We start from the raw sequence: 25,360 nt of genomic DNA on the forward strand, positions 1-25,360 counted from the left end.
TCTCTGTTACACTGGTAACAGACTGAACTTATTACATCTGTCCCATTTTGTCCAACAGTTGACACGGGGTGGCTGCCTCCCAGCACGCCCTCCTCTGTGCCATCACAATCCACGCCTGCCTTTCAGCAGAGCTGTGGTGGTGACTGTGAATGGTGGGCAGTGACCAGAGGCAGCCAATCAGCAAGCAGCTTGAGCCACAGGGCTGCTTGCTGGCTGGCTGGGCTACATGGAAAGAGGATGAGGCACTCAGAGACCATGGTAGACACCAAGGAACAGTAGTGCAGGAGTCAAATGGCACAGAGACTCAGAAGGGGAGCAAGGGATGGTAGCCTGGAAACCCTAAGAGGACGAAACTCAAGCAGAAGGTACAGAAGGAGGCCAACTTAAAATGAGAGGAGGACATCCGCCCTGGACCCCTGTGCTGAGGCAGGCTGTCCTGTGTTTGGGGGTGGGGGGTTTGCTCAGACAGTCTACGGCTATGTAGCCTCAGTGCACAATTGTATCACTTAAAATAATATTTGAAAAATTGTTTTATAATATATTATAATATTTGATGGCAGCTTCGTTTGTTCTGCTCTCTCTTATTTAAGGAGGATTCCGGTTTTCCTCATCAGGTTTGCCTTGCTTGCCTTTGCAGTTCTTCTCAGAATCATTCCAGACTCATTGGCCTCCTGCCTGACCTGGGCTACCTAATATTACATGCCGCTCTAGCCATGAACTGCCAGAGAAGGTTACCACCGACAATTGCTTAGCAGCCACCGAATCCTATACTCCCTGGAAAGGCCTAAAGGGGAACTGGTCCCACTCCCTGGCTGCTGCATTTTCACAAGTATTCCTTTTCACATGTCCTTCCAGGCAAGGCTCCCAAGATGACAAAAATAGAAAGTGATGGTTTTGCTGCTGCTTCTAACTCTCCAAGGACTGCATGGGCAGCTATTGGAATTATTGCATTCTTCAACCTGAGTGTCCTTATTGCAAGTACTTATTTCTGTAAGTTCAGCTTTACCACACATCCACCCCTTTCCTGAAGCAGCCATTGAATAACCTGCGCGTTCTACGCGTTTTCTCCTGCTGCACACCAGTATATAAATGGTGATAATTCAGTTAACATTTTGGACTTAAGCATGTTCACATGATCCTCATATGGGGAGGAGGAGCTGCCAGCCAGAGCCTGCTACCCATATTCTGTCCTCAGCATATTACCAAGGGTAGACAAAAACTGTCCTACTCAGCCCGGCCTCCCACACAATCGGCCTACTTTGCTTTCTGAGCTCACACGTCTTGCTCTCCTACCCTGGCTGACAGCTCTTCCTACCAGATGAGGATCATGAGAATCAGCCTGTTGTGTTTATGCTCACGATGATGGCTCCTAATCCAAGGGGAACTGCAGGTGTGGGGCGAGTGGGGTGGTCCAGATCAGCCACGGTAGCATGCAAGGGCTGCACCAATTGCTGCAGCAGTTGTTAATCTTTTTCTCTACACCCTGCTTAATTAATTATAAGATTTACCCCACACCTTTTGACCATGTGATTCTCAAGGCAGCTCACAAGAAACTTGTTCACACAACCATATCGGGTGAGCTGGAGGAAAGGCTCGCTCCTATCCTATGCCTCCCAGATTGACCAAAACTGTTTGGGTCCACTTACCTAGCCCACAAGATGATCGCACTGCCATACGCATGGGTAGTGAAGAAAATGGAGCTGGTTAAAAGTAAGCAAGTGATGCATAGTGGGGCATATTGATGCATTGAGTGATACACAGTGGGGCAAAAACCCACCAACTTCACATATACACTGATGGGGTCTGAGCTGTCACTGATTGACCTGGAGAGAAATCTTGGGGTTGTGGTGGACAGCTGTTGAAAGTGTCAACTCTGCGCACAGCAGCTGTGAAAAAGGCAAATCCCATGCTAGGGATCATTAGGAAAGGGACTGAAAATAAAAATGCTAGTATTATGATGCACTCATACAAATCTACGGTGTAGCCACATTTGGAGTACTGCATACAGTTCTGGTCAAATCTTAAGGAGCACATTGTAGAACTGGAAAAGGTTTAGAAGAGGGCAACCAAGACCATCATGAGCATGGACCACCTTCCTTATGGGGCAAGGCTATAGCTTCTGGGGTTTTTTTACTTTAGAAAAGTGGTTACTACAGGGAGACGTGATAGAGGTGTATAAAATTATGCATGGTGTAGAGAGAGTGGAGAGAGAGAATTTTTTTTCTCCCTTTCATGCAACACTAGAACCCAGGTCATCCCATGAAACTGATGGCCAGGAAATTTAAGACCAGCAAAAGGAAGTCTTATGTTCTTCTTCTGCTACTACTACTATGAATATTTATAAGAACAGCCCTGCTGGATCAGGCCCAAGGCCCATCTAGTCAAGCTAAGCCGCACAATGGCTACTCACAGTCCTAAAAAGCAGGTTTGCTGTAGCGCGATCCTAAAAAGCAGGTGTGCTGGTTACCCACTCAAGAACCACTGGGCTCGGCTGCGAGCCCGGTGGTTCTTGCCGTTAACAAAAACCGGGCTAGGCTCTCCTAGCCCAATTTTTGTTGATCGTGAGAATCGCCCCACTGAGGCGACACTTTAAATGAGCTGTCTCCACTACAACCCCAAGATCTCTCTCCTGGTCAGTCACTGACAGCTCAGATGCTATCAATATATATATGTGAAGTTGGGTTTGTTTGTTTTTACCCCAATATGCATTGCTTTAGACTTGCCTGCATCGAACCACATTTGCGATTTTGTTGCCCACTCCCCTAGTCTGAAGAGATCTTTTCTGGAGTGCCTCACAATCTGTTTTGGATTCCACTACCCACAATAGTTTAGTGGCATCTGCAAATTTGGCCCCTTTGCTAGTTCCCCCAACTTCTAGATAATTTATGAAAAAGTTAAAGAGCACTGGTCCCAGTACAGATCCCTGGGGGACCCCTCACCTATTACTTCCCTCCACTGTGAAAACACTCCATTTATTCCTACCCTCTATTTCCTGACCTTCAACCAGTTACAAATCCACACATGAACCTGTCCCCTTATCCCATGACTGCTAAGTTTACTCAAGTGCCTTTGGTGGGGAACTTTGTCAAAAGCCTTTCGAAAGTCCAAGTACACAATGAGCCGGGTCTCATGATCAGTGAGACCTAGTTTGTGCGGCTAAGTGGGGAGAGCAGGCTAAGCCCGCTCTCCTGGCAGACAATCAGGGTGGGAGCCCTAGGCGGCCGGATCGGCTGCCCACACGATTGCCGGCTCTGTGACAGAGCCGGCAGGGGTTGGGGAGTTCGGGGGCCGCGCAGACCTCAGAAGCTCCAGTATGCCTTGCGTGAATGTGCAGGGCAGACTTGGGAGACCCCCGAGCCGGGAGGCTGCTTTTCAGCCTCCCGCCGGAGGTCTATTCATGAGTAACTGCAGTGCGGAGCCGCGCCATGGCTACTCACGGAAAAAAAACCCCAGGTTTGCGGAGCACTCACTTGCGAGTGCGCCAGGCATTCTGGAGAGATCCCCAAGCCATGAGGCTGCTTGTAAGCCTCCTGGCCGGGGGGTCTACTTATGAGCAGCCATGGCGCAAAGCCATACAATGGCAACTCACGAGCAAAAAAACTGGGTTTACGGAGCTCGCTCCACAAACCCGGTTTAAGGGGAAGACTGGTTTGGCAGGTTAACTGCCAGGAAGCCACTGGGCTCGCCTGTGAGCCTAGTGGCTCCCACGATCAGGCGAAATGATCAGGCTAGGCTCCCCTAGCCCTATTTCGCCTGATCATGGGAATAGCCCCAGAGAGTACTTCCCTTCAGGTTTGCAGTCTGCAAGTCTTCTGACAGTGGAAGTGGAGCAGAATTCCATCTGGCAGAGATGGGGAAAGTATGTTCCCAGAAGCTGCTCCTTTTCTGGCATTCAAGAGGCAACCCTTCCAGTGAAATGTTGTAAAATACCTTTGTTCTGCATTTTAGAAATAAACTTTTCAACAGTCAAACCCACCAACAGTCTTCCCACCAACAAAATACAGCAAACTAATATCCAACACATACACAGCTGAGAAACATTTTGCAAACATTTTCACATGTTCAGATATTAATAATTTGAACAGAGGAGTGTAGGGAGCTGCTTGATCCCAAGTCAGACTGTTGGCCCATCCAGCACAGTCACTCTCCAATCAGTGGGACCCGGTTTCTGCAGCAGAGTGGGGAGAGCGGGAGCCCTGGGTGGCTGGATAGGCCGCCCACACGATTGCCGGTCCATGATGAAGGCTCTCCTAGCCCGGTTTTTGCTGCTCGTGAGGATAGCCCCACTGTCATCCACTCTGACGGGCAATCAGCCTCCCCCTGCCCTACCTAGCGAGCCAGCCAGGGATTGCATTTGATATCAAGTACATTTGAAATATGATGAAATATTTATATTAATAATTTGACAGCAAGTTTATACCAAAATGATAGATTATTCATATTCATATCCTATCATAATGGGTAGCAAGAAGTATCCTCTAAATTAGTTAGGGGTTCAGATTTCTCAAGGCTTAAAATCAGGCAGCTGGGAATCTTAGCATCTGTTTTGTCTTAATAACTTCAGATGTGAAGTTATCCAGTGAAAACAGGTCCATGGCTGATCCTACGACACATCTGAAGAGCACAATGGCAGCTGTGTTCAAGCGTCCAATGTTCAACACAATGAGCAGTAAGTAGAATGGAAGCCGCAGAAATTTCTGATTCGGTTGGAAACAGATGCCTATTTTAAAAATGCAGGAAGCAGAAGAGAAAAGGAAAGAGCCCCTTGGAGGAACATAGGAAACTGCCATATACTGTCAGACCATTGGTCTATCTAGCTCAGTATTGTCTTCACAGACTGGCAGTGGCTTCTCCAAGGTTCTTCAAGGAGCAGCAGAGAAGTCTACAGGTGCCAGAAGGGGAGGGACATTTGAGACACTTGCATATAAGATCAGATCACTGGATGTTTCCTTCTGTTTTCCAAAAAGTGAAAAGAGGGTGTCGAAGAGGGTAACCAGGATAATGTGGCTTAGCCCTTCCCCTGAGTACTGCTATATAAGGAGGTCATTCACACAATCAAATACTGTGTTCTACCCAGGTTCAGGAACTGTGTGTACTCCCAATTTTTGATTGTGTGGAAGCAAGGTTAGAGAAAAACTTAGGTAGAAGTGATTGGGGCTATTTTTGTTGGTCTTCAGAACCACCGGGCTCGCAGCCGAGCCCGGTTGTACTGGAGCAGCTAACTCGCTCGAGAACCCCAGGCAAAAAGCAGGTTTGCAGAGCGAGCGCTGCTGCAAACCTGCTTTTTAGGATTGCGAGTAGTGGTGGCGTGCCTTCGTGCCATGCCTATCCATGAGTAGACCCCCGGCCGGGAGGCTTAAAAGCAGCCTCCCGGCTCGGGGGTCTCCCCAGCATGCCCTGCGCGCTCGCACAGGGCATGCTGGGGCTTGCGGGGGCTTGCAGCTGAGCCCAGTTGTTCTTGAGCAGGTAACTCGCTCGAGAACCCCAGGCAAAAAGCAGGTTTGCGGAGCAAGCGCTCCAGCAAACCTGCTTTTTAGGATTGCGAGTAGTGGTGGCGTGCCTTCGCACCACGCCTACTCATGAGTAGACCCCCAGCTGGGAGGCTTAAAAGCAGCCTCCTGGCTTGGGGGTCTCCCCAGTATGCCCTGCGCGCTTGCACAGGGCATGCTGGGGCTTGCGGGGGCCACACGGCCCCCGCTGCCCTCACCCCCTGCTGGCTCCATCTCGGGCCGGCCATCGTGTGGGTGGCCGATCCGGCTGCCCAGGGATCTCTGCCCACTCAGCGTCCTAAACCGGGTCTCACTGACGATGAGACCCGGTCCATTGTGTGGAAGCAAGGTTAGAGGAAAACTTGGGTAGCTTTTTCTCCTACCTTGCTTCCACACAATGGACCGGGTCTCTTGATCAGTGAGACCCGGTTGGGGGCAGTGAGCGGGAAGAGCAGGCTAAGCCCGCTCTCCCCGCTCACGAGCAGGCTGGGAGCCCTGGGCGGCAGGATCGGCCGCCCACATGATGGCCGGCTCTGTGACGAAACCGGCGGGGGTGGAGGGAGCGGGGGCCGTTCGGCCCCAGCAAGCCCCAGTATGCCCTGTGCGAGCACACAAGGCATACTGGGGACACCCCCGGAGTTGGGAGGCGGCGTTTTGCCTCCCGGCCGGGGGTCTCCTCATGAGTAGGCGTGGCGCAAAGGCACGCCACGGATACTCACGATCCTAAAAAGCAGGTTTGCTGGAGCGCTCGCTCTGCAAACCTGCTTTTTAGCAGGGGTTCTCGAGCGAGTTACCCGCTCAAGAACAACTGGGCTCGGCTGTGAGCCCGGTGGTTCTCACGGTCAACAAAAATCGGGCTAGCATCTGCTAGCCCAATTTTTGTTGATCATGAGAATCGCCCCAAACACTTCTACCCAGGTTTTCCTCTAACCTTGCTTCCAAACAATCAAAAATTGGGAGTACTAAATTAACTATGAGGCGGGTCTCACGATCCGTTACAGAATCTGTTACAAAAACTACAGGGATAGCGGGCTAAGCTCGCTCTCCTCGCAGACGAGCGGGCAGGGAGCCGTGGGTGGCTGGATCGGCCGCCCACACGATTGCCAGCTCCGTGACAGAGCCGGCGGCGGGTGGGGGGATCAAGGGCTGCGCGGCCCCCGTAAGCCCCAGTATGCCCTGCGCGAGCGAGCAGGGCATACTTGGGAGACCCCTGGAGTAGGGAGGCAGCTTTTTGCCTCCCGGCCGGGGGGTCTACTCATAAGTAGGTGCGGCGCGAAGGCGTGCTGCGGCTATTCACGATTGTAATAAGCAGGTTTGCTGGAGCGCTCGCTCCGCAAACCTGCTTTGTAACAGGGGTTCCAGAGCGGGTTACCCGCTCTAGAACCACCAGGCTTGCAGCCAGCAAAAATTGGGCTAGCCTCCGCTAGACTGATTTTTGCTGATCGTCAGAATAGCCCCTATATCTGCGAATAGTTGCAAATATTTTTTATTTTTACTTCAACATGTATTTTAAAAAGAAAAAATATTGGTTGCAGCTTAAAGTACTGGAATGCTTCAATATTTGTAAAAACGAGGATGAAGTTTTATACCATCTCTAAAAGAAAGAGATAAGAGCCAAGGTTAATACAAGTGACACAGTAAATATAATTATCACTATTTGAAGACAAGTGGAGTGAACAAAGAGGTTTTGAATTTTTATATAATGTGGGGTGTATGTAAAGTGGGGTGTGTATAATGTGGGGATGTATGTATCTGAATGTAGAAGGGTATTTCCTATGTACTATGTGAATCAATGATGTGCAGGAAGTTGGAATTTTCATTTTTAAAATCTCATTCCTAAAAAAAAAAAGCCCTGATTCCTTCCCATTCCCAACACTGTTTCCTGGATAGAACCCACCCTCCCTAAGCTTCCCCCGTGGAGCAAATAGATGGAGAGGGATTTGATGACTACTGGGAAACTGGGAGGGGAACTAAACTTACTGCCTCCCTGCTTGTATTTAGCCTCTCAGGCTCCATATAACTTTTTAAAAAATAAATGTCGCCAGATAGCCTCTCCCACCCCTTGGACATAGGCTCTCTATAGAACCAAGAGAAGCACAGCACCGAGAGACACTCAGGGTCAGGTGGAAGATTGGCCTTTGTTTGGATCAGCTGTGCTGTGTCATGCAAACATCCTTTTGTTCTGCACTTTTTCTGAAGAGCCACAACAGCATCCACATCTCCTCCAAGTCTAGTACCTTCAAATCTTCTCCTTTTGTCCCCTTGTATTTTAAGTTTCCCTGTCTTTGGAACTTTGCAGAAAGCAAGATCCTATACAGGTTTCTGCTCCTGAATCTCAGATGCTGAAACCCTTCTTGTGGGAATTTGGTGCCACAGCCTGCCTTCTGCTGATCAAGGGTCTGCCCAGCTGAACATCCACCAGACTGCTCAAACCTAAACTGAACCACTGAACTGCTGAGTCCCTAAGTTGTAAAACTGGACTTCAGGGTCCAGAGCTGCTGAACTGAGCTGAAACCACCACCCTTGAGTGTCCCTTGCAAGGGCCTGTTGTGGGGAGACCTGCACTGGACTGTCCTGAATACTCCTGGGACCAAGAATTTTGGGTAACTTTCTCCATGCGTCGGCCATGGACTAGTCCCTAGACTTGACTGCCTGAAAGTCCATGGACTTCAGAGCAAAATCCTTGAACCACTGAAGCTGGACCATTCCCACCTTGGTGTGGGCTAACCCTTGTGCCTGGCTATCTGGAAAAGCCAGAGCCTTCCTTTGTTATTTTTCAAAATTCCAATAGAAACCAATGGCAGGAACGAAAGTTCACACCATTGGTTTCTATAGAGGTGTTTTTTTAAAAATATATATATATAATCTTTAAAAATTCATAAATAAAGAACAATCAATCCTATTGATTTGGAGGTGGCTTGAGGGAGTTGAGGCCGGCTCTGCCATGCCCCCAGACCCACTTTGGGGTGCCCTGCCACCCTGCAAAGGCAAGGTTCAGGGATGCCCCAAATCCCCATTGTTCCCTATGGGGACTTTTTTTTTTTTTTGTAAAGGAAATTCACTATTTAGTAGGAGCACTCAATTGCCTTGGGGTTTAGTGGGTGGTAGGCACCCATGCATGCCTACCACCCACCCCCCTTTTGTGCCCCTAGCAGGCCGCCCTAACACCCAGGCCAGGCCACCTACCAAAAGCAACTAAGATGACACAAACCACGAACTTGAAAGCAAACTAAAAAGCCACTGCCCTCTGCTAGCCACCACAGAAGCAGACCTGCTCTCCTGCATCATGCACAGCTGAAAAGGCCAAGAAGGGGGCCAATCCAAACAAAACCACAGACTAGCTACACCAACACCATAGCGCACAGCCAGCTACAACCAACAAGACCTAACTCAGACGGAGCAAGGCAGTAGTAGCCAACCCGTGACGCAACTACACGAAACAGGGGAGGGCATATAGGCAATAACACACAAACTGGAAGGAACTCCTACTACATAGTGCAGCTGAAGGTCAGGAGAACTTACAGAAACATTCACCTGTGGCTGGTTCTTTCCGGTCTGCTCTTCTCTTCGTGTGTGCAGTGCATGCCTTTTGCCTTGGGGAAAGACACGCCTCAGATTGCATCTGGTCCTCCACACCTTTGCTCTAGGAGTCACACACAGGCCCCAGGCAGATGGTGGCACCAGCGCATGCATGTTTGTGTTTGGTGTTGTGTGTGTGTGTGTGTGTGTGCTGCTAGCTAGAAGAGGAGAAGGAGGGGGAGGGTGGAGGTGATCTCAGAAAAAATTAAAGGGAGAGGAAGGCAAAGCTCTCAGAGTAGGTTGGAGGCCACACACACACACACACACACACACACACACACACTGTGCTTTGGTAGGAGACCATTTCTCATCAGCTTGCCAGACCAGTGCATGCATGTCGGTGTGTTTGTGTGTGTGCATTTCAGCAGAAACAAACAAGAGGGAAGAGAGTGGGGGCTCAAAAGAAATTAAAGGGATAGGGAAGTCTGGCTCAGAAGCAGGTCAGTGGAGGCCACAGACAACGCGGTGTGGCGGGAGACCACTTACACATCATGGTTGGTGCATGTGTGTCTGGTTTGTGTGCGTGTGTGTGTGTGTCAGCAGAACCAAAATGAGAGGGAATGCGGGGGCGGGGCGGGGGGAAGCCGGCAACAAAAACAAACAAACAGAAAAAGCTTCCATCCATGCATGCACACATGTGCACATACACATACACACAACTTTCTTTCTAACTTGGCAAGTACAAACACTGAAATATTTACAGAAATCATAATAGTTGGTGTTTTGGGCACAGTCCCACTGTCCTGCCCTGCCCCCCAAGAAGAACCCATTTTAAAAAATCTATATGTTGCCAAGAATTGGAATGAATCATATAAATCAAGCTTTTCATCAGTTCATCAACAATCATTTCAACAATTAATCAACATGTATTTAAATTCATCTTTTCAACATTCCAATCTGCATTTTTTTGCATTTGTATTTTTTAAAATCAGTCTTTTTAGAAATCATTGTTTCAGAATGCAAGCTTTTTGTCATTGTTATTTTTAATGAATCAAGCTTCTTATAATTCATTTTTTTCACAATGCAAGCTTTTTTGAATTGTTTGTATTTTTGAAGAACCCAGCAAGCTCCTTATAAATCATATTTATTAAAATCCAAGCTGGTCATGTTTATAAATTATATTCTGAAAAATCAATGTTGGGGGGCATATTTACAACATGTGTAGGCCGCCAGCGGTGCCTAGGCTGGTATGGGTGTGTGTTTTTGTGCATGTCATGCCATGACCATGACGGCCCCCTGAATGTTGTCAGGTGGAAGAACTAGAGGCTCGTGGTAACCATCGGGTTTCTTAAGTGGGCATGGTGTATCAGTTGGCAAGTCGCAGCATGTGGGCACACTGTGACTTGGTTGGCATGGCTGCCACGTCAGCAGAAGGCGGAAGGGGGGAGGGTAGGGATGAGCAGAGACTGCACCAGGCAAGTGACCAACATGGGCCAATCACTCACCCAGCTCAACCTGCAGCTCGGGGTAGCCCAGCAGAGGGAGGCTGATCCTGAGGAAGACCAATTGCTCGACTACACCAGTGTCCAACTGGGACCCCCACCTCTCTGCAGCCTCGCTGATGGCAGAGAGTGCACTGTCCAGTAGGTCTGAATTCAGAGGGGAGAATGGGGGGAGGGGTGTGTGGAATCTCAGGTCCATTGGACTCACGGTTCAATCTGAAGGTGGCCTTAGAGTTGCGGGGAGGGTCTCACAGGCCCTAAGGGGTATACCCGTGGGTCAAATGGGCCGTAACCCAAAGCTTGGCTTTTAAAAAGGCCACCCAGCATAGCATGGGCCGGTGGCGCAGTGACTACATCACCCAGAGCATGGGGGGGGGTTGCCCCAGGGGGTGTGGGGGCCCTGGACTTTGGCCCTGAAGTCCAAGGGTAAGAGTGCCTCTAGCAAGGGGTAATCTCCTTGTGGGGGTTAATAGACAGATCAATATTTATGGTTGGGGAATAAGAAAATGTCTTCTAATTCTGTGAATGCTTTTAGCCATAAAGTTAGCTGAAGAAGTAGAGCGAGGACCACAGAAAGTAGATGATGCGGAAAAAACTTTTAATCGGTGGAAACAAAAGTACCGTAAGTATCTAGTTGCCCCACTTCCCTTAGGGGTGAGAAGTTCCAGGGGCCAAAGTATTTGGCTTATTTGGAGGCTTCTTTTGTAGGAGCAGGTGGGCTAGACTCGTCAAGCCAGCAGGTCAAAATTCCTCTCTCAGTCCATCATCGCAGATAGATATACAGGGCATTATTTCAAAGGGAGGCAGAGAGGCTTCCCAGTCTCTTTGACACCCCCCGCCGCCCCCACTCTCTCTCTCTTTCTGAGGGCCGCCCACACTTTCTGCTGGGGTTATTGCCTCCTCCTCCTCCCCCTCCCCCTCCCCCTCTAGTGTTATGATAAAATTCAGGGGGAAGCATGAATAACTCTGGGATCTTAGACCAGGGCTAACCCAGGAGCATAGCCACCATTGGACAAGGGGCAGGGGGACAAGTGTCCTTCGGCTTCTCAGGTCTGTGGGGCCACCAGTAGGGATGTGCTAACCGGTTCGGCGGTTCAGATCCGAACCGAACCACCCCCGGTTCGGTTTGGATTCGAACCGAACCGGGGGTGGTTCATTTCAAACTGGTTCGGACTGGTTTGGACTGGTTTGGACCCCTGAAAATTGGTAGGTTGGTAGCTGACACCCAGGGGTACCTGTCACCCAAACCCCAAAGCAATCCGATACTCGTACGATTTTTTTATGAATTTTTGAAAAATATTTTTATTTTTTCTTATAGGATATAATGGGATTCGAACCAGGCCATTACGTGTCTTTAAGATTTCCCCCCATTTGATATAATGAAGGGTGTATCGCTTCACGTCGGGGGGAAAGGGGTGGCCTAGAGTGGTGTGGGGTTGGTGGTAGTGCCGGTTAGGGGCAGGGAAGCTAACTGAATTTTTTCAAAGGATTTGGGCAGAGGGCTGATTTTTGGTTAATTGTTTTGGTTAATTGTCTCTTGTTTCTGAGGTATTGAGTGTGGAGTCTATGATAGTAAATGAGATTTTCAATGAGACACCATGAATCCACTCTAATATGCTATCACAGAATCCACACGCAATACCTCAGAAACAAGAGAACCCTGTACCCCATGGGTTAGAAACCCATGGGGGTGGTTGGCACCCTATGTGCACTACACCACCACTCGCTCTGGGCCACCCCAGCACCCCCCAAGTGCACTTATGGGGCTGCTGAAAGCTCCATTATAACTTCTTATGAGGAAAAACCTTAAAGACGCGTAAACTTCAACAATTAACCAAAAATCACCCCTCTGCCCAAATCCTTTCAAATAATTCAGGTAGCTTCCTTGCCCACCCTAGGAACTACCACCCACCACACTCCACTATACGACACCCCTTTCCCCCCGACGTGAAGCTATACATTTGCTGACACCTCCATGCTTCTTTATGGAGAAAAACCTTAAAGACGCGTAAACTTCAAAAATCACGTAAAAATCACCCCTTTGCCCAATTCCTTTCAAATAATTCAGGTAGTTTCCTTGCCCACCCTAGGAACTATCAGCCACCACACTGCACTCTACGACACCCCTTTCCCCCCAACGTGAAGCTATACATTTGCTGCAATCCTCATTATTCTCTATGAGGAATTCAAAAATAATTTAACAATTCACCATTATCAGAGGAGTGTCCAATTGCCTTGGGATTTTTTGGGTGGTAGACACCCCTGTCTGTCTACCACCCACCCTGCTTTTGTGCCCCTAGGTGCTCCCACAATAGGGGATATGGACTGGTTCGGGTCCCATTATACTCTATGAGAAAAATAATTAAAAATATTTAAAATATTCATAAAAAATCATAGGGGTGTCTGATTGCTTCAGGGTTTGCATGGTTGTTGGCAACAATGGGTGCTCCACAATAAGAAATAATGGTATGGTTCGAATCCCATTATATCCTATGATAAAAAAATAAAAATAATTTTCAAAAATTCATAGAAAATTGTACGAGTGTCCGATTGCTTTGGGGTTTGGGTGACAGGTACCCCTGGGTGCCAGCTACCATCCTAGCTACTTTTCCAAATCCAAACCAGTCCGAACCAAACCAGGGGGTGGTTCGGACAAAACCAAAACTGAACGACCCCCTCCTGGTTCGGACCTGGTTCGGATCTGAACCGAACCGGGCGAACAGGTTTTGTGCACATCCCTAGCCACCAGGACACCCTCGTCCCCCTCCTGCGCCCAACTGGCAAACAAAGTGTTTGCCTGGTGGGAACGGGACATGTGGTCCCCACTCACTCCCAGCTGATAAGCACATTGTTTGCCAGCTGGCTGTTCTTTCTCTCTTGCGCTCTGAGTGCTCAAAGTGAGGGAGAGAAAGAATAGCCAGCTGGCAAACGCAGCACCAGCAGACTGGGAAGTAAAGGGCCACATGTGCCCCCTGCTGCCCAGTGCTGGCCATGCCTCATGTGTTGGCATGCATGTGCAAGGTGCATGGCCAGCACACAGGCTGGTGGGCAGGCAGTGGGGCTGGGGGTGGGGGTCGTGGCCAGCAGCAGCCTGTCCCTGGGTCACCAGCAAGTCTGCTTCTGGGTAACCACTGCAAGAGGATCAGACCTGGAGTCAGGGAGGTGAGAAAAACTTCTAATGAACAATATTAATTTTTATTTTAAAACATGTACTCAAAGGTCCACAGCAATCAGAAAGGGAATAGGAAATAATATTGATTAGTTTTGAGGGAAGTAGCAATAATAAATTTAAGCAAAGCAACTGAAATGCAGTGAAACCATCGAATTCTGGGGGACATAATTTGTAGATAGAAAGGAAGTGAATGGTGGTACTGCTTGAAATATCAGAGAATCATAGAGACTATGGAGGGAGAAAGTCCTAGAATAGGCAATTCTAGTGGGATGGGGGAAACCAAAGGGTAGAGGGAGGGAGATCAGAAAGGGGAAGCACCTACCTATATACTTATTTCTCTTAGACATGCCGTTCCATTGGAAATCACATGCGTGGTGGAACTCTCGCGAGAGTTCTGGACACATGGGCAGCAGGCAGTTTGGGCGGGTGGTGGAGCTGCACATGTGGCAGGAGGTGGTTGGCCAGCTGGTGGGCTAAGGAGAAGCTGCAGCTGCTGAGCCAGCTGGCGGAGTGAGGAAAAGTGGCCGCTGGAGGGCCGAAGGGGATAAGCGATGGGACAGGGGAAGAAAAGAGCCGTGGTAGCTGAGGGAGCCGCACTGGTGGGACGAGGCAGCCAGCCGGCTGAGCTGCACCAGCCGACTGGAGGAGGTGCTGGCAGGCAGGCCAGAGGCAGGGGAAAGCGAATGGGAGAGAGAAAGAGGTGCCGGGGAAAGCAGTGGCAGGGAAAGCACCTAGGATGGGAGGGTGAGAAGAGGCGGCAGTGGGGAAAGCAGCAAGGATGGAGAGGCAAGTCAAAGAGGTGGCGGGGAAAGCGGCGGGGAGAGAAAGGGGTGATGGGGGAGAGAAAGCGGCGGGCAGGCAGGTGCCCCGAAATGGGCCGAGAATGGGAGGGGGGAGACCCGAGGGGGAGAGGTCCGAGAACGAGGGGCAAACTAGAGGCGCAGATGCTCTGTGCGGGCTCAGCTAATAGAACATATTAGGCCCATTCACACATTATATTCAACACTCGTACAACTATTGTACACTTTACACTGTACACAGGTACAGAGCTGTACAAAAGTACCATCATTCACATGTTATGCTGAATGCAGGTACAGAAGTACACTTCCTATCTGTGACATGCATTTGAAGGGCCTGTATCCAGGTTCACTTTGAAAATGAACCCAGGTACAGTCATTCACACAAACACATGTACGAGTGTACAGACATATGTGCACTTGTCCAGCATAATGTCTGAATCAAAGTTAGAGTGACAAAATGAATCTTATCTTGGGGGTGAGGTGGTTTGAAAATGAGGGGGTAGGTCAATAGTGCCTTAACCTAATTAGGGGTGTGCATTTCGTTCCTGATACAAAACGTTTTGTGCCCAAAACAGGCCATTTCGGCTGTTTTGTAGCCAAAACAAAACACCCAATTTATTGTTATTGTTTGTTTATTGTTAAATTTATACCCCACCTTTCATTAAGAAAATCCCAAGGCGGATCACAATAAAATTTGAAAACAAGATTATAAAAAAGACACATTAAAATATTGAGCTAAAAAATATAAAAACCTGATTTAAAAAATTAAAAAACAAGCATAAAACAGTACAAAATACAAGAAACAGCAGTGGAGACAATCATATAAAAGCCTGGGCAAAAAGCCACGATTTGACATACTTTCTAAAAACTGATGGAGACTGATTAGCGCATACCCACCGGGAGAGCATTCCAGAGTCTGGGGGCAGCAACAGAGAAGGCCCTGTCCCGAGTGCACGACAACCGAGCCTCCCTCACTGTTAGCACCCGGAGCAGAGCCCCCTCAGATGACCTTGTCAAGTGGGCAGCAACCCTTGGGAGCAGGCAGTCCCTCAGATATCCCAGGCCCAAACCATTAAGGGCTTTAAAGGTAAAAGCCAGCACTTTGAATTGGACCGGAAACGAACTGGCAGCCAGTGCAGCTCTTTCAAAATGGGTGTGATGTGCTCCCACTTGGCAGCTCCAGATAAAACCCTAACTGCCACATTTTGCACTAGCTGCAGTTTCTGGATATTCTTCAAGGGCAGCCCCATGTAGAGCGTGTTACAGTAATCCAGCTGTGACGTGACTAAGGCATGGCTAGCTGTGGCCAGATCTGCCTTCTCGAGAAAGGGACGCAGCTGGCGCACTAGCCAAAGCCGTGCAAAGGCACCCCTGGCCACCGCCTCCACCTGAGCTTCCAAAAGCAGAGCCGGTTCCAGTAGTACCCCCAAGCTGCATACTTGCTCCTTCAAGGGGAGTACAACCCCATCCAGAACCGGTAAAATCTCCTCATTCCGATTGGCTCTCCTACTGACCAACAGTACCTCTGTCTTGCCCACATACAACCCATCACGGCCTCCAGCCCCCAATTCAGGACATCCACCGTCTCCCTAGGATCAGGTGACAAGGAGAGATAGAGCTGAGTGCCATCCGCATATTGCTGACAACTCAGTCCAAGTCCCTGGATGACCTCTCCCAGCGGTTTCATGTAGATGGTAAACAGCATGGAGGACAAGACCAAACTGTGCAGGACCCCACAGGCCAATGGCCACGGAGCCAAGCAGTAGTCCCCCAGCACCACCTTCTGGACCCTCCCCCCAAGAAAGGACTGGAATCACTGCAATGCAGTACCTCCAATTCCCATACTCGAGAGGTGGCCCAGAAGGATACCATGGTCGATGGAACTGAAAGCCACCGAGAGGTCCAGCAGAACCAACAGGGACACACTCCCCCTGTCTAGTTCCCAGCGCAGGTCATCCACTAGAGCAGGGGTGGGGAAGCTTGGCCCTCCAGCTGTTGTTGAACTACAACTCCCATCATCCCCAGCCACAATTGTTGGGGATGGTGAGAGTTGTAGTTCAAAAACAGCTGGAGGGCCAAGCTTCCCCACCCCTGCACTAGAGTGACCAAGGCAGTCTCAGTCCCATATCTTGGGCGGAAGCCAGATTGAAAAGGGTCCAGATAATCCGTATCATCCAAGACCCTCTGCAGCTGGGACACCACCACACGCTCTATCACCTTGCCCAAAAAGGGCAGGTTATAGACCGGTCTATAGTTGTCTGGGTTGGAGGGATCAAGGGCAGGCTTTTTTAATAATGGTCTTACCATCGTCTCCTTGAGGCACGGTGGCATCCTGCCCTTCCTTAATGAGGCATTAATAATCACCTCCAACCATTTACCTGTACCCTCCCTGGCAGCTTTTATTAGCCACGAAGGGCAAGGGTCAAGAGTGCACGATGTCACCTGAACACTGCCCAGGATCTTGTCCACATCCTCAGGCCACACCAACTAAAAACAATCCAACACAACGGGACCAGATGGTACCAGAGGCACGTCTGCTGCAACTGCCAAAACTCTGGAGTCCAAATCAGCAGGGATGCGAGCAACTTTATCCGCAAAGTGACACGCAAACTGATCACAGCAGACTGTAGATGATTCCTCCCCCATTAACTGGGGGGATGTGTGCAGCAATGTCTTTGCTACACAGAACGGCTCTGCCGGTCTGCACTGAGCAGATGCAATGGAGGAGGAGAAAAATCATTTCTTCACTGCGCCCCCCCCCCACCATGGAGTAGTCCCTAAAATGGGCTCTAGCCCGTGTTTGGTCAGATTCATCATGACTCTTCCTCCAGCATTGTTCCAGCCATCTCCCAAGTTGTTTCCTTACCCTAAGCTCTGAGGAAAACCAAGGTGCAAATCGGGCTTCACCAAGCCAGAGAGGACATTTAGGAGCAACTGTGTCAACTGCCCGGGCCGTCGCTCCGTTCCAGAGATCAACCAGGGCCTTGTCAGGGTCACCAGCTCTGGAAACTCCCCGAGGGCTGTCTGGAATCCAAGCAGATCCATAAACCTCTGGGGGCGGACCATCCTAATCGGTCCACCACCTGCAGAGGGCAAATGGAGCAGTCAAACTAAACCCTACCAGATGATGATCTGTCCATGACAAGGGATTCCCCCACCTCCAGATCATTCATTCTCTGGTCAGTGAAAACCAGATCCAGTTTGTGTCCTGCCATGTGGGTAGGGCCCGATATCGAGACAGGCCCATGGTAGCCATGGAGGCCATGAAATCCTGAGCCACACCCACTAGGGAGGCCGCAGCATGGACATTGAAATCCCCCAAAACAAGAAGCTTGGGAGAACCCAAGGCCACCTCCAAGACCACCCCCACCAGCTCAGGTAGGGAGACTGAAGTGCAGCGGAGTGGTCGATACACCAGCAGAGGCTCGTGCCCTTGGGCCAGCCTGCCCTATATAGCAGCAGCAGCCACAGCAGCAACAGCCCAGAGGAAATCACACACACCTGGAGACAGAGGTGGGGCAGAGGCAAAAACAGCAGAGTGAATACCCCAGCCCAAGAGGTTCCCTTCCTTCCCTCCCAGAGTTAATCCCCACAGGTGCAGCTAATCAGGCCACCATGAAAGGAGGGGCAGAAGGGGTGGGAGGCAATGCATCTCCCAGCAATCAATCTCCCAGTCCAAACAGAGAAGACTACTACTACTATGATGAATATTTCCATAGTGTTCTTCAACCAAAGTTCCCAAAGCAGTATACATAGAAAAATAAACAATACATAATTAATTAAGATGGTCCCCTGTCCCCAAAGTGTTAAAAACAGAAAAAGAAACATAAGGCCGATACCAGCAACAGCCACTGGAGGGATGCTGTGCTGGGGTTGGATAGGGCCATTTGCTCTCCCCCTGCTAAACTGAAGAGAACCACCTCTTTAAAAGATGTATTTTTTTCCTCAGTTAGTAGGGTCTACCTAGGACATGGACTAGGAGGTAAAGTCCAAGCTTCTTCTAACCGTGCCCCCTCCAAACCTCTGCCCCTTCTGGTGTGCCTTCTTCTGGATAAGCCCCAGAAATCCAGAGCCTCCCCCCTTATGAGAGACTCCACCACTTGGCTTATGACTGAGCCTTCACAACTGAAATGTATCCAGCCAATATTGGGTTTGTTTGTTTATTTGATCTCACCCCCCACACACACACACACCTTCAAAGAGCTTAAAGCCAGCAAAGGCTGAGCAGAGATTTGAATCTAAGCCTTCCCAGCAGTTCAAGCCCAGCTTAGGCTCTTCCACTCGACACTCTTCTCTTTGTACATTTCCCTTCTTAGGTGCTCTCATTGAGAAAGAAGAGAAGAGGTCTTCTAGTGGCTGGCGACTTCATGGGAGGAACCGCTACTACATTTCAAAAGGAGAAAAGACTTGGTATGATGCCGAGAAATTCTGCATGGCCAAAGACTCTCATTTGGCCTCCGTCCTCAGTGAAAAGGAGCAGGTTTTACAACTTTATACTTCTTCACCTGATATTCAGGGTTTCTTTATGAAGGGTTCCATTCTTTCTTGGGCAACTGCTATCATTCATTCATTCACTGATTCGATTTCTGTTCTGCCCTTCCAAAAATGGCTCAGGGCGGTTTACACAGAGAAAAAATAAATTAATAAGAGGGCTCCCTGTCCCTAAAGGGCTCACATTCTAAAAAGAAACATAAGATAGACACTAGAAACAGCCACTAGAGGTACTGTGCTGAAGGTGGATAGGACTAGTTATTCTCCCCCTGCTAAAGAAAGAGAATCACCACGTTAAAAGGTGCCTCTTTGCCAAGTTAGCAGGGGTTATTACTACTATTTGTGCTAATTTATTTATTTCCATCTTTTCTTTATTCTCCCAGATAAATATATATGCTCCCCAGCAAATATTAGGGATGTGCAAATTGATTCAGGTACAAATTAATTTGTACCCGAATCTAGCTGATTAGGGTGATTTGGAGAGCAAACAAAACACCCCTGTGGTCTATTGGCTAGATGTGGATCCAAATCGAATAACTCCTGATTCGATTCAAATCAATTCAAGATTCAGATCTCTCCTATTAATTCCCCCAGATTCCCAACTATCTTTGAAAAAAAAAAAAAGCTAAGCTCTAGCCCTTGTAGAAGTGCAGTTATGGAGCAAAGTGTGTGGTCACTATTTTTCAAGTGTTTGGATTATGTGGTGTATAACTTTCATTCAATGAATTCCTATGAGGATTCATTACACACCTTCATTTTTTCTATTCGTTTTGGCTGTCTTTTGGACAGTGGAACATAGGAAACTGCCATATACTGAGTCAGACCATTGGTCTATCTAGCTCAGTATTGTCTTCACAGACTGGCAGCGGCTTCTCCAAGGGTGCAGGCAGGAATCTCAGCCCTATCTTGGAGAAGCCAGGGAGGGAACTTGGAACCTTCTGCTCTTCCCAGAGCGGCTCCATCCCCTGAAGGGAATATCTTACAGTGCTCACACTTCTAGTCCCCCATTCATTTGTAACCAAGGCAGACCCTGCTTAGCTAAAGGAACAAGTCATGCTTGCCACACAAGACCAGCTCTCCTCCCATGACAGTGCCAACTGTCAAGTGCCAAATGCACCCCCCTCTCAACCGCAAGGCAGTGGGTTACTACTCAGTTTATGTTCTAGGATTTCCCCCCCAAAATGTTTAGGCTCTTTGGTGTCTAATAACCTTTCCTCATAATGAAACCCTATGAGGATTCATTACACACCAAAGAGTCGAAACACCTCAAACATCTCTAAAATATAAACTGAGTACCCAGTGGGCTGGGGGGTAGTTGGAACATGGGATGCCACTAATTCCCCACCCCTACCTGCAAAGCAGTGGCGTCAAAATGAACAGAAGAAATGAAGGTGTGTAATGAAGACACAAATGAATATTAACACTTCAAAAATACCTAAAAATAAATTGAGTACCCCAGTGTGTGTGTGTGTGTGTGTGTGTGTGTGTGTAGGTAGGTAGGGTGTGTGGTTGACAAATGGCAGTTGACAGTTGGCACTGTCCAGTGACAGTCAAAATGAACAGAAGAAATGAAAGTGTGCAATGAATTCTCCTAGGGATTCATTATGAGGAAAGGTTATTATACACCAAGGAATCTGAACACTTGAAAAATAATGACCATACATTTTGCTCCATAACTCCACTTCTACAAGGGCTGGAGTTTAGCTTTTTTTTAAAAATAGAAGCTGGAAATCCATGTTAGGGTTAGGATATGGCGATGTCAAATCCCCATTATTTCCTATGGCGTAAATGTTCAAAATCAGTAAAAACTAAAATAATTCATTAAAAATCAACCAAATGTCCCACCACCTTGAAATTTGGGTAGTAGGTGGCACCCATGGGACCTTACTTACCACCCAGATTTGGTGCCCCCAGAACCTTGTTAAGTGGTCCAAATTGATCCAACTCTGAATCAAAGCAAAGCAAATACAAATCGAATCTGGGGAGATGGGGGGTAGATTTGGACACAAAATAAATCAGGGGTGATTTGTTTGGGGCACAAATTTAATTTAGAAAATCGATTTGTGCATATCCCTAGCAAATATCACTGTGGAGTAGGGATGTGCAAGCTGGATGGCTGGATGGTTCCTCTCAAATCAGAAATGGATTCGGGCTCGATCGAGCCTTTGCCCTGTCCTGTCTAGCCACTGAGTGGTAATTTGCTCAATGGTGATTTTATGCGGTCGTGTGATTTTGTGCTGCTCTTTTATTGTTTGCTTTTATTCTCTCTTATTTGTCATTTTATATATTCTTAAGTTTGAACTGGAAATATGTACTGAAGTTTGCAGAAAATAATTGTATCAAGTGAGTTAGTGAGCTTTATCAACACATCCCCCAAAGATGCTTCTCTCTATTAATTGCCATGATGCTCCTGCTTTGGCCTTGACTCGGACCTCCTGTCATGCGAGGCTGCTGTGCCTCTTTTTGCAGAGATTCATCACCTCGCAGCTCAAGCGCCCTGCCTGGATTGGCCTTACGGATGAAAATGAGGAAGGCATGTGGGAATGGACAGATGGCTCCCAGTTCACCACACAGTGAGTCTGCAAAGAAGTAGTCCTGGCAGAAAAGCACTCCTGTGCGATATCAGCCAGAGCCTAGGGTAGCTATACCCTTTAGAACACTTAACACAAATGTTCTCAGAGGTCCTAGGCGCCATGACAAAGCCTAATTTTGCAATTTAGCCTTGCAAAATTGGCTATAGGGTCTCATGGACCCAATACGCAGTGTGTGCCATGCCATATACACCTTTCTGCCCAGGTGGGGCGGGTTGCAAAAAGAGCCACTCTCTAGGCACCAGGCCTGTGCACCCCCAGAAATATTGGATCCATGCCAATCCAACAACAATGTGCAAAATAAAAAATAAAAAATGCAACACTATCAGTATAAAGTTGGCATTGACCCAATAGCTTACCAATAATCTTTATTGGGAAACACCTGATACAAAAGAACTGACTGTTTGGAAAGACCAGAAAGTCTCTTCAAGCTGGCTGCCAACATGGCCTTTAAGGACTGCACACCCAGTATTGGGGTGGGGCCAAGGTAACGGCCCATGAAGCCTCGGGGGTTACCTTGGCCCCCACCCCAATTTTGGTGGTGCAGTCCTTAAAATTCATCTTGGAGAGACTTTCTGGTCTGCAATGTGGACTAACGACTGCACCCTCAAATCTGGGGTGGGGATCAGGGACAAGGTAACACAACACCACCCCCAGAAGTTTCCACTGAGGGTTGTTGGTTTGGCTTTTTTTTAATGCAAAAAAAAAAAATTGGAGGAAAAAATTGAGTGAGTGGGTGCTTCCTCGGGGGCTACCTTTACCCCATCTTCCAATTTTAAGGAGCAATCCTTAAAAACCAGCCTGGAGCTGGCTTGGAGAGAAAGTCTTCCCAAGCCCCAGGCTGGTTTTGTTCTGATATCCCTATTGGAATGGAAGCAGAAGGGTTTCGGGAAGGATAACAGCGATTTTAGTTGGAATCCTGACTATTGGGGCTTGCTTCTGTCACATCAGAAAACCTTCCGATAATCCTTGAAAGCGGGCATATCGGCTATCCATATTCCTACCAGGCTGATAAAACTACACAGCCCAAGTAGGTACCTCTCTTCTATGGTCCCTATCCCTCATTGGGGACCAAGGCAGAGTGCACTATGGCTCACAATTTACTGTTTTCCCCAAGGAAAGAATTGTGGGTGGGTCTTCTCTCCGAGGAGAGAGGAAAACATAAAGATTTCTTTAGAAGAAGCACACACGCGTGGGAGAGATCCGTATGCTCTTCTGGTTAGGTTCTGCTGCAACCCTTCCTTTGGCAGAGCCATCCTCTGTTCTCTGAGGATCAAATGTTTCTTCTTATGCTTCTTTATACTCTATAACCAGTTGCATGCTTGATGTTTGCACTCTTTCTCCTACTGCTTCTCTGTTCTGTGCCCGCCTTCCAGTGTACCGCAAAGCGGATTTCTCAGATGTTCCCTGGGAATTATTTATTTATTATTTATTTATCATAGTTTTATACCACCTGATATGTACATCACTAGGTGGTACAAAAATTAAAATATTCAAAAGTCAACACAGATTAAAATACATGACACAATAAAAACAATAGCAAAAAACAGTTCTTAAATCAATTACAATTGTTTAAAATATGCCATATGTTAAAGTCTCATCATTCCAAGGGGTGTTATAGGAAGGAAAAATCATGGTCTCCCATGAAAATGGTGCCAGAGGTTAGGCCTCCCTGTTGCCTGGCCCTTCCCCCCACTTCCAAAAACATCCCTATTATCAATCACAGGAAAGGGAAAGGGAAAGGGAAAGGAGAGGAAATAAGACACCGCTTACAGTCTGCAGTGGTAGCTCTGATTCTACCCAACCGGAATCTGCCATTTTGCATTCCAACCTCATTCTGTTCCCAGCCCCTCTCTTCCTTTGATACCTAACAGGAGTCTTCTTTTGTAGGTATTGGTCTGCTGGTGAACCCAGCAAATCAGAGCACTATGAAGGAGGGGAAGAAGACTGCACCTCCATAGTTCCTTCAGCCACTGGGTATAACTGGAATGATGCTGACTGTCATAAACTCAACGGATGGGTGTGTAAGGATAGCCTAGAGGTTGATGAGTCATAAAGGTGGTCAATAGGGTTGTGCATTTTGGTTTTGTTTCTGTTTTGTTTTTGGCCCGAATCTGAAACACCACCATTTTGTTCTTACTTCGAAATCAGCCAATCCGAAACACCCCAATTTTGTTCTTTGTTCAATTGAAATTGAAAATCCGAATCCAAAATGTTTTAGATTTTAAAAAATGGCCCCAGGGCAAAACTAGTGGATGGGGGTGGTAGTGCCCAATGGGTAGAAGCTACCACCCAAATTTCAGAGGAATTGGGCAAAGGGCAACCCTGAACAACTCTGCTGGACATGAACTCGCAGGTGCAATACGGGCAGAAAAGAACCGCTTCTTTGCCACCTGTATTGCCTGAGCATAGATCTTCAAATGTACTCTATGTCGTAATCTGTCTGATTCGAGTAGAATCTTTCTCTACTTGCGCTCCAGTCACCTACATTGCTGCTTCAGCCCCCTAGATCTTCTGTATACCAAGGGGCCAGTTTTGAAGTGAGTCGGAGGGGCAGCTTAGGAGCAATCGTGTCTACTGCCCTGGTGAGCATGTTATTCCAATTTTGCACCAGGGCATCAACAGGATCACCCGCAAACCAACATTAAATCCCTCCAAGGCTTCTTGGAATCCTATTGGATCCAATAACATCTTCGGGCAGACCATTCTAATAGGCCCCTCACCCCTGCAGAGACCGAAAGTGGTCCTAAGCCTAACCTGAACCAGATGGTGGTCCATCCATGACAATGGGGAAATCACAGGACTCCCCACCCACCGAACACCACCTTGAGCAGAGTAAACAACTAAATCAAGTGTGTGACCTGCAATGTGTGTCGGTCCAGAGACCACTTGGGATAGGCCCATAGTTGTCATGGTTGCTATGAACTCCAGAGCTGCCACAGACAGATTGGTCCTGAAATGAATGTTGAAGTCCCCCAGGACCAAAAGTCTGGGAGACTCCAACATGAGTTCCGTGACCAAGTCTGTGAGCTCAGTAAAGGATTCCGCTGGGCAGCGGGGCGATTGGTACACCAACAGAAGTCCCAATCTATCCCTGGTCCCCAAACTTAGGTAACACATTCAATAAGGTCAGATACCTCAACAGGGACCCTGGTAAGGGAGATGTTATCCTTATAGACCACAGCCACTCCCCTCCCCGCCCACGTCCCCTCACCTGCTCCTCTACAGAATACCCTGGAGGAAGAAGCTGGGACCAGACTGGGTCACCAGCCTCCCCCAACCAAGTCTCGGTGATATACACCAGGTCAGCCCCTTCATCCATAATCAAATCATGGATGAGTTCAGGTTTATTTTGGACTGACCTGGCATTGCAGAGGAGCAGGGAAAAGCTATGTGGGTTGTTGGCAGTGCTCCCCGAGGTCACAGATCTGGCAGGACAGCCGGAAGGGGAGACAGCTATTAAATTTCTGACTACCCTTCCCCTGGAATGACCTGCCGACCTGCCAGTGTTACCTCTTCTATTCCCTACCACCACTGGAATAGCTGCCCAACATTCAACAAAGGCGCCCCCTGTCTCCCCATCTCTGGATGAACCCAGACATATTACAACTACTTCAACCCAATCTCACCAACAGTGAAGTGAGCAAGAATCTTCTCTAACTGTTCAAGTTAGTATGCTGGCCCCAGCCCTCAGTCCCACCTCCAAAGGCCACCCCCCTTAGGTGGCTGGTGTCGGCGGCCGCCTATAGGCGGCCTGTGCCAGTGGCTGCACCTCTGGCTGCAGCCCACTCTAATA

General features: G+C 48.4%; 1 protein-coding gene across 2 annotated transcripts; it reads left to right on the plus strand.

The window, feature by feature from the left end:
• The first annotated feature begins 228 nt into the window (after positions 1–228).
• LOC128328476 (C-type lectin domain family 4 member F-like) lies at positions 229–23,642 on the plus strand. Of its 2 annotated transcripts, XM_053258511.1 has the most exons (7): positions 229–365; positions 856–990; positions 4,565–4,669; positions 11,046–11,132; positions 18,799–18,962; positions 21,443–21,546; positions 23,455–23,642. In XM_053258511.1, exons 2-7 carry the CDS (start codon positions 870–872, stop codon positions 23,618–23,620), a joined length of 747 nt encoding a protein of 248 aa, XP_053114486.1. In that variant the 5' UTR covers positions 229–365; positions 856–869; the 3' UTR covers positions 23,621–23,642. The 2 variants fall into 2 exon arrangements, with proteins under 2 accessions (XP_053114486.1, XP_053114487.1); XM_053258512.1 differs by lacking the exon at positions 4,565–4,669.
• Positions 23,643–25,360: the final 1,718 nt, after the last annotated feature.

This window comes from Hemicordylus capensis, chromosome 5, assembly GCF_027244095.1.
Source record: "Hemicordylus capensis ecotype Gifberg chromosome 5, rHemCap1.1.pri, whole genome shotgun sequence".
Lineage (NCBI taxonomy): Eukaryota > Metazoa > Chordata > Lepidosauria > Squamata > Cordylidae > Hemicordylus > Hemicordylus capensis.

What these genes read in the sequence shown, in the direction of transcription:
- LOC128328476 (XM_053258511.1), top strand. Translation starts at nt 870, where the DNA reads ATGACAAAAATAGAAAGTGATGGTTTTGCTGCTGCTTCTAACTCTCCA. An exon ending in TCGGTGGAAACAAAAGTACC is followed by an intron (nt 11,133 to 18,798) that starts GTAAGTATCTAG and finishes TTCCCTTCTTAG; the next exon opens with GTGCTCTCATTGAGAAAGAA. An exon ending in GGCTCCCAGTTCACCACACA is followed by an intron (nt 21,547 to 23,454) that starts GTGAGTCTGCAA and finishes CTTCTTTTGTAG; the next exon opens with GTATTGGTCTGCTGGTGAAC.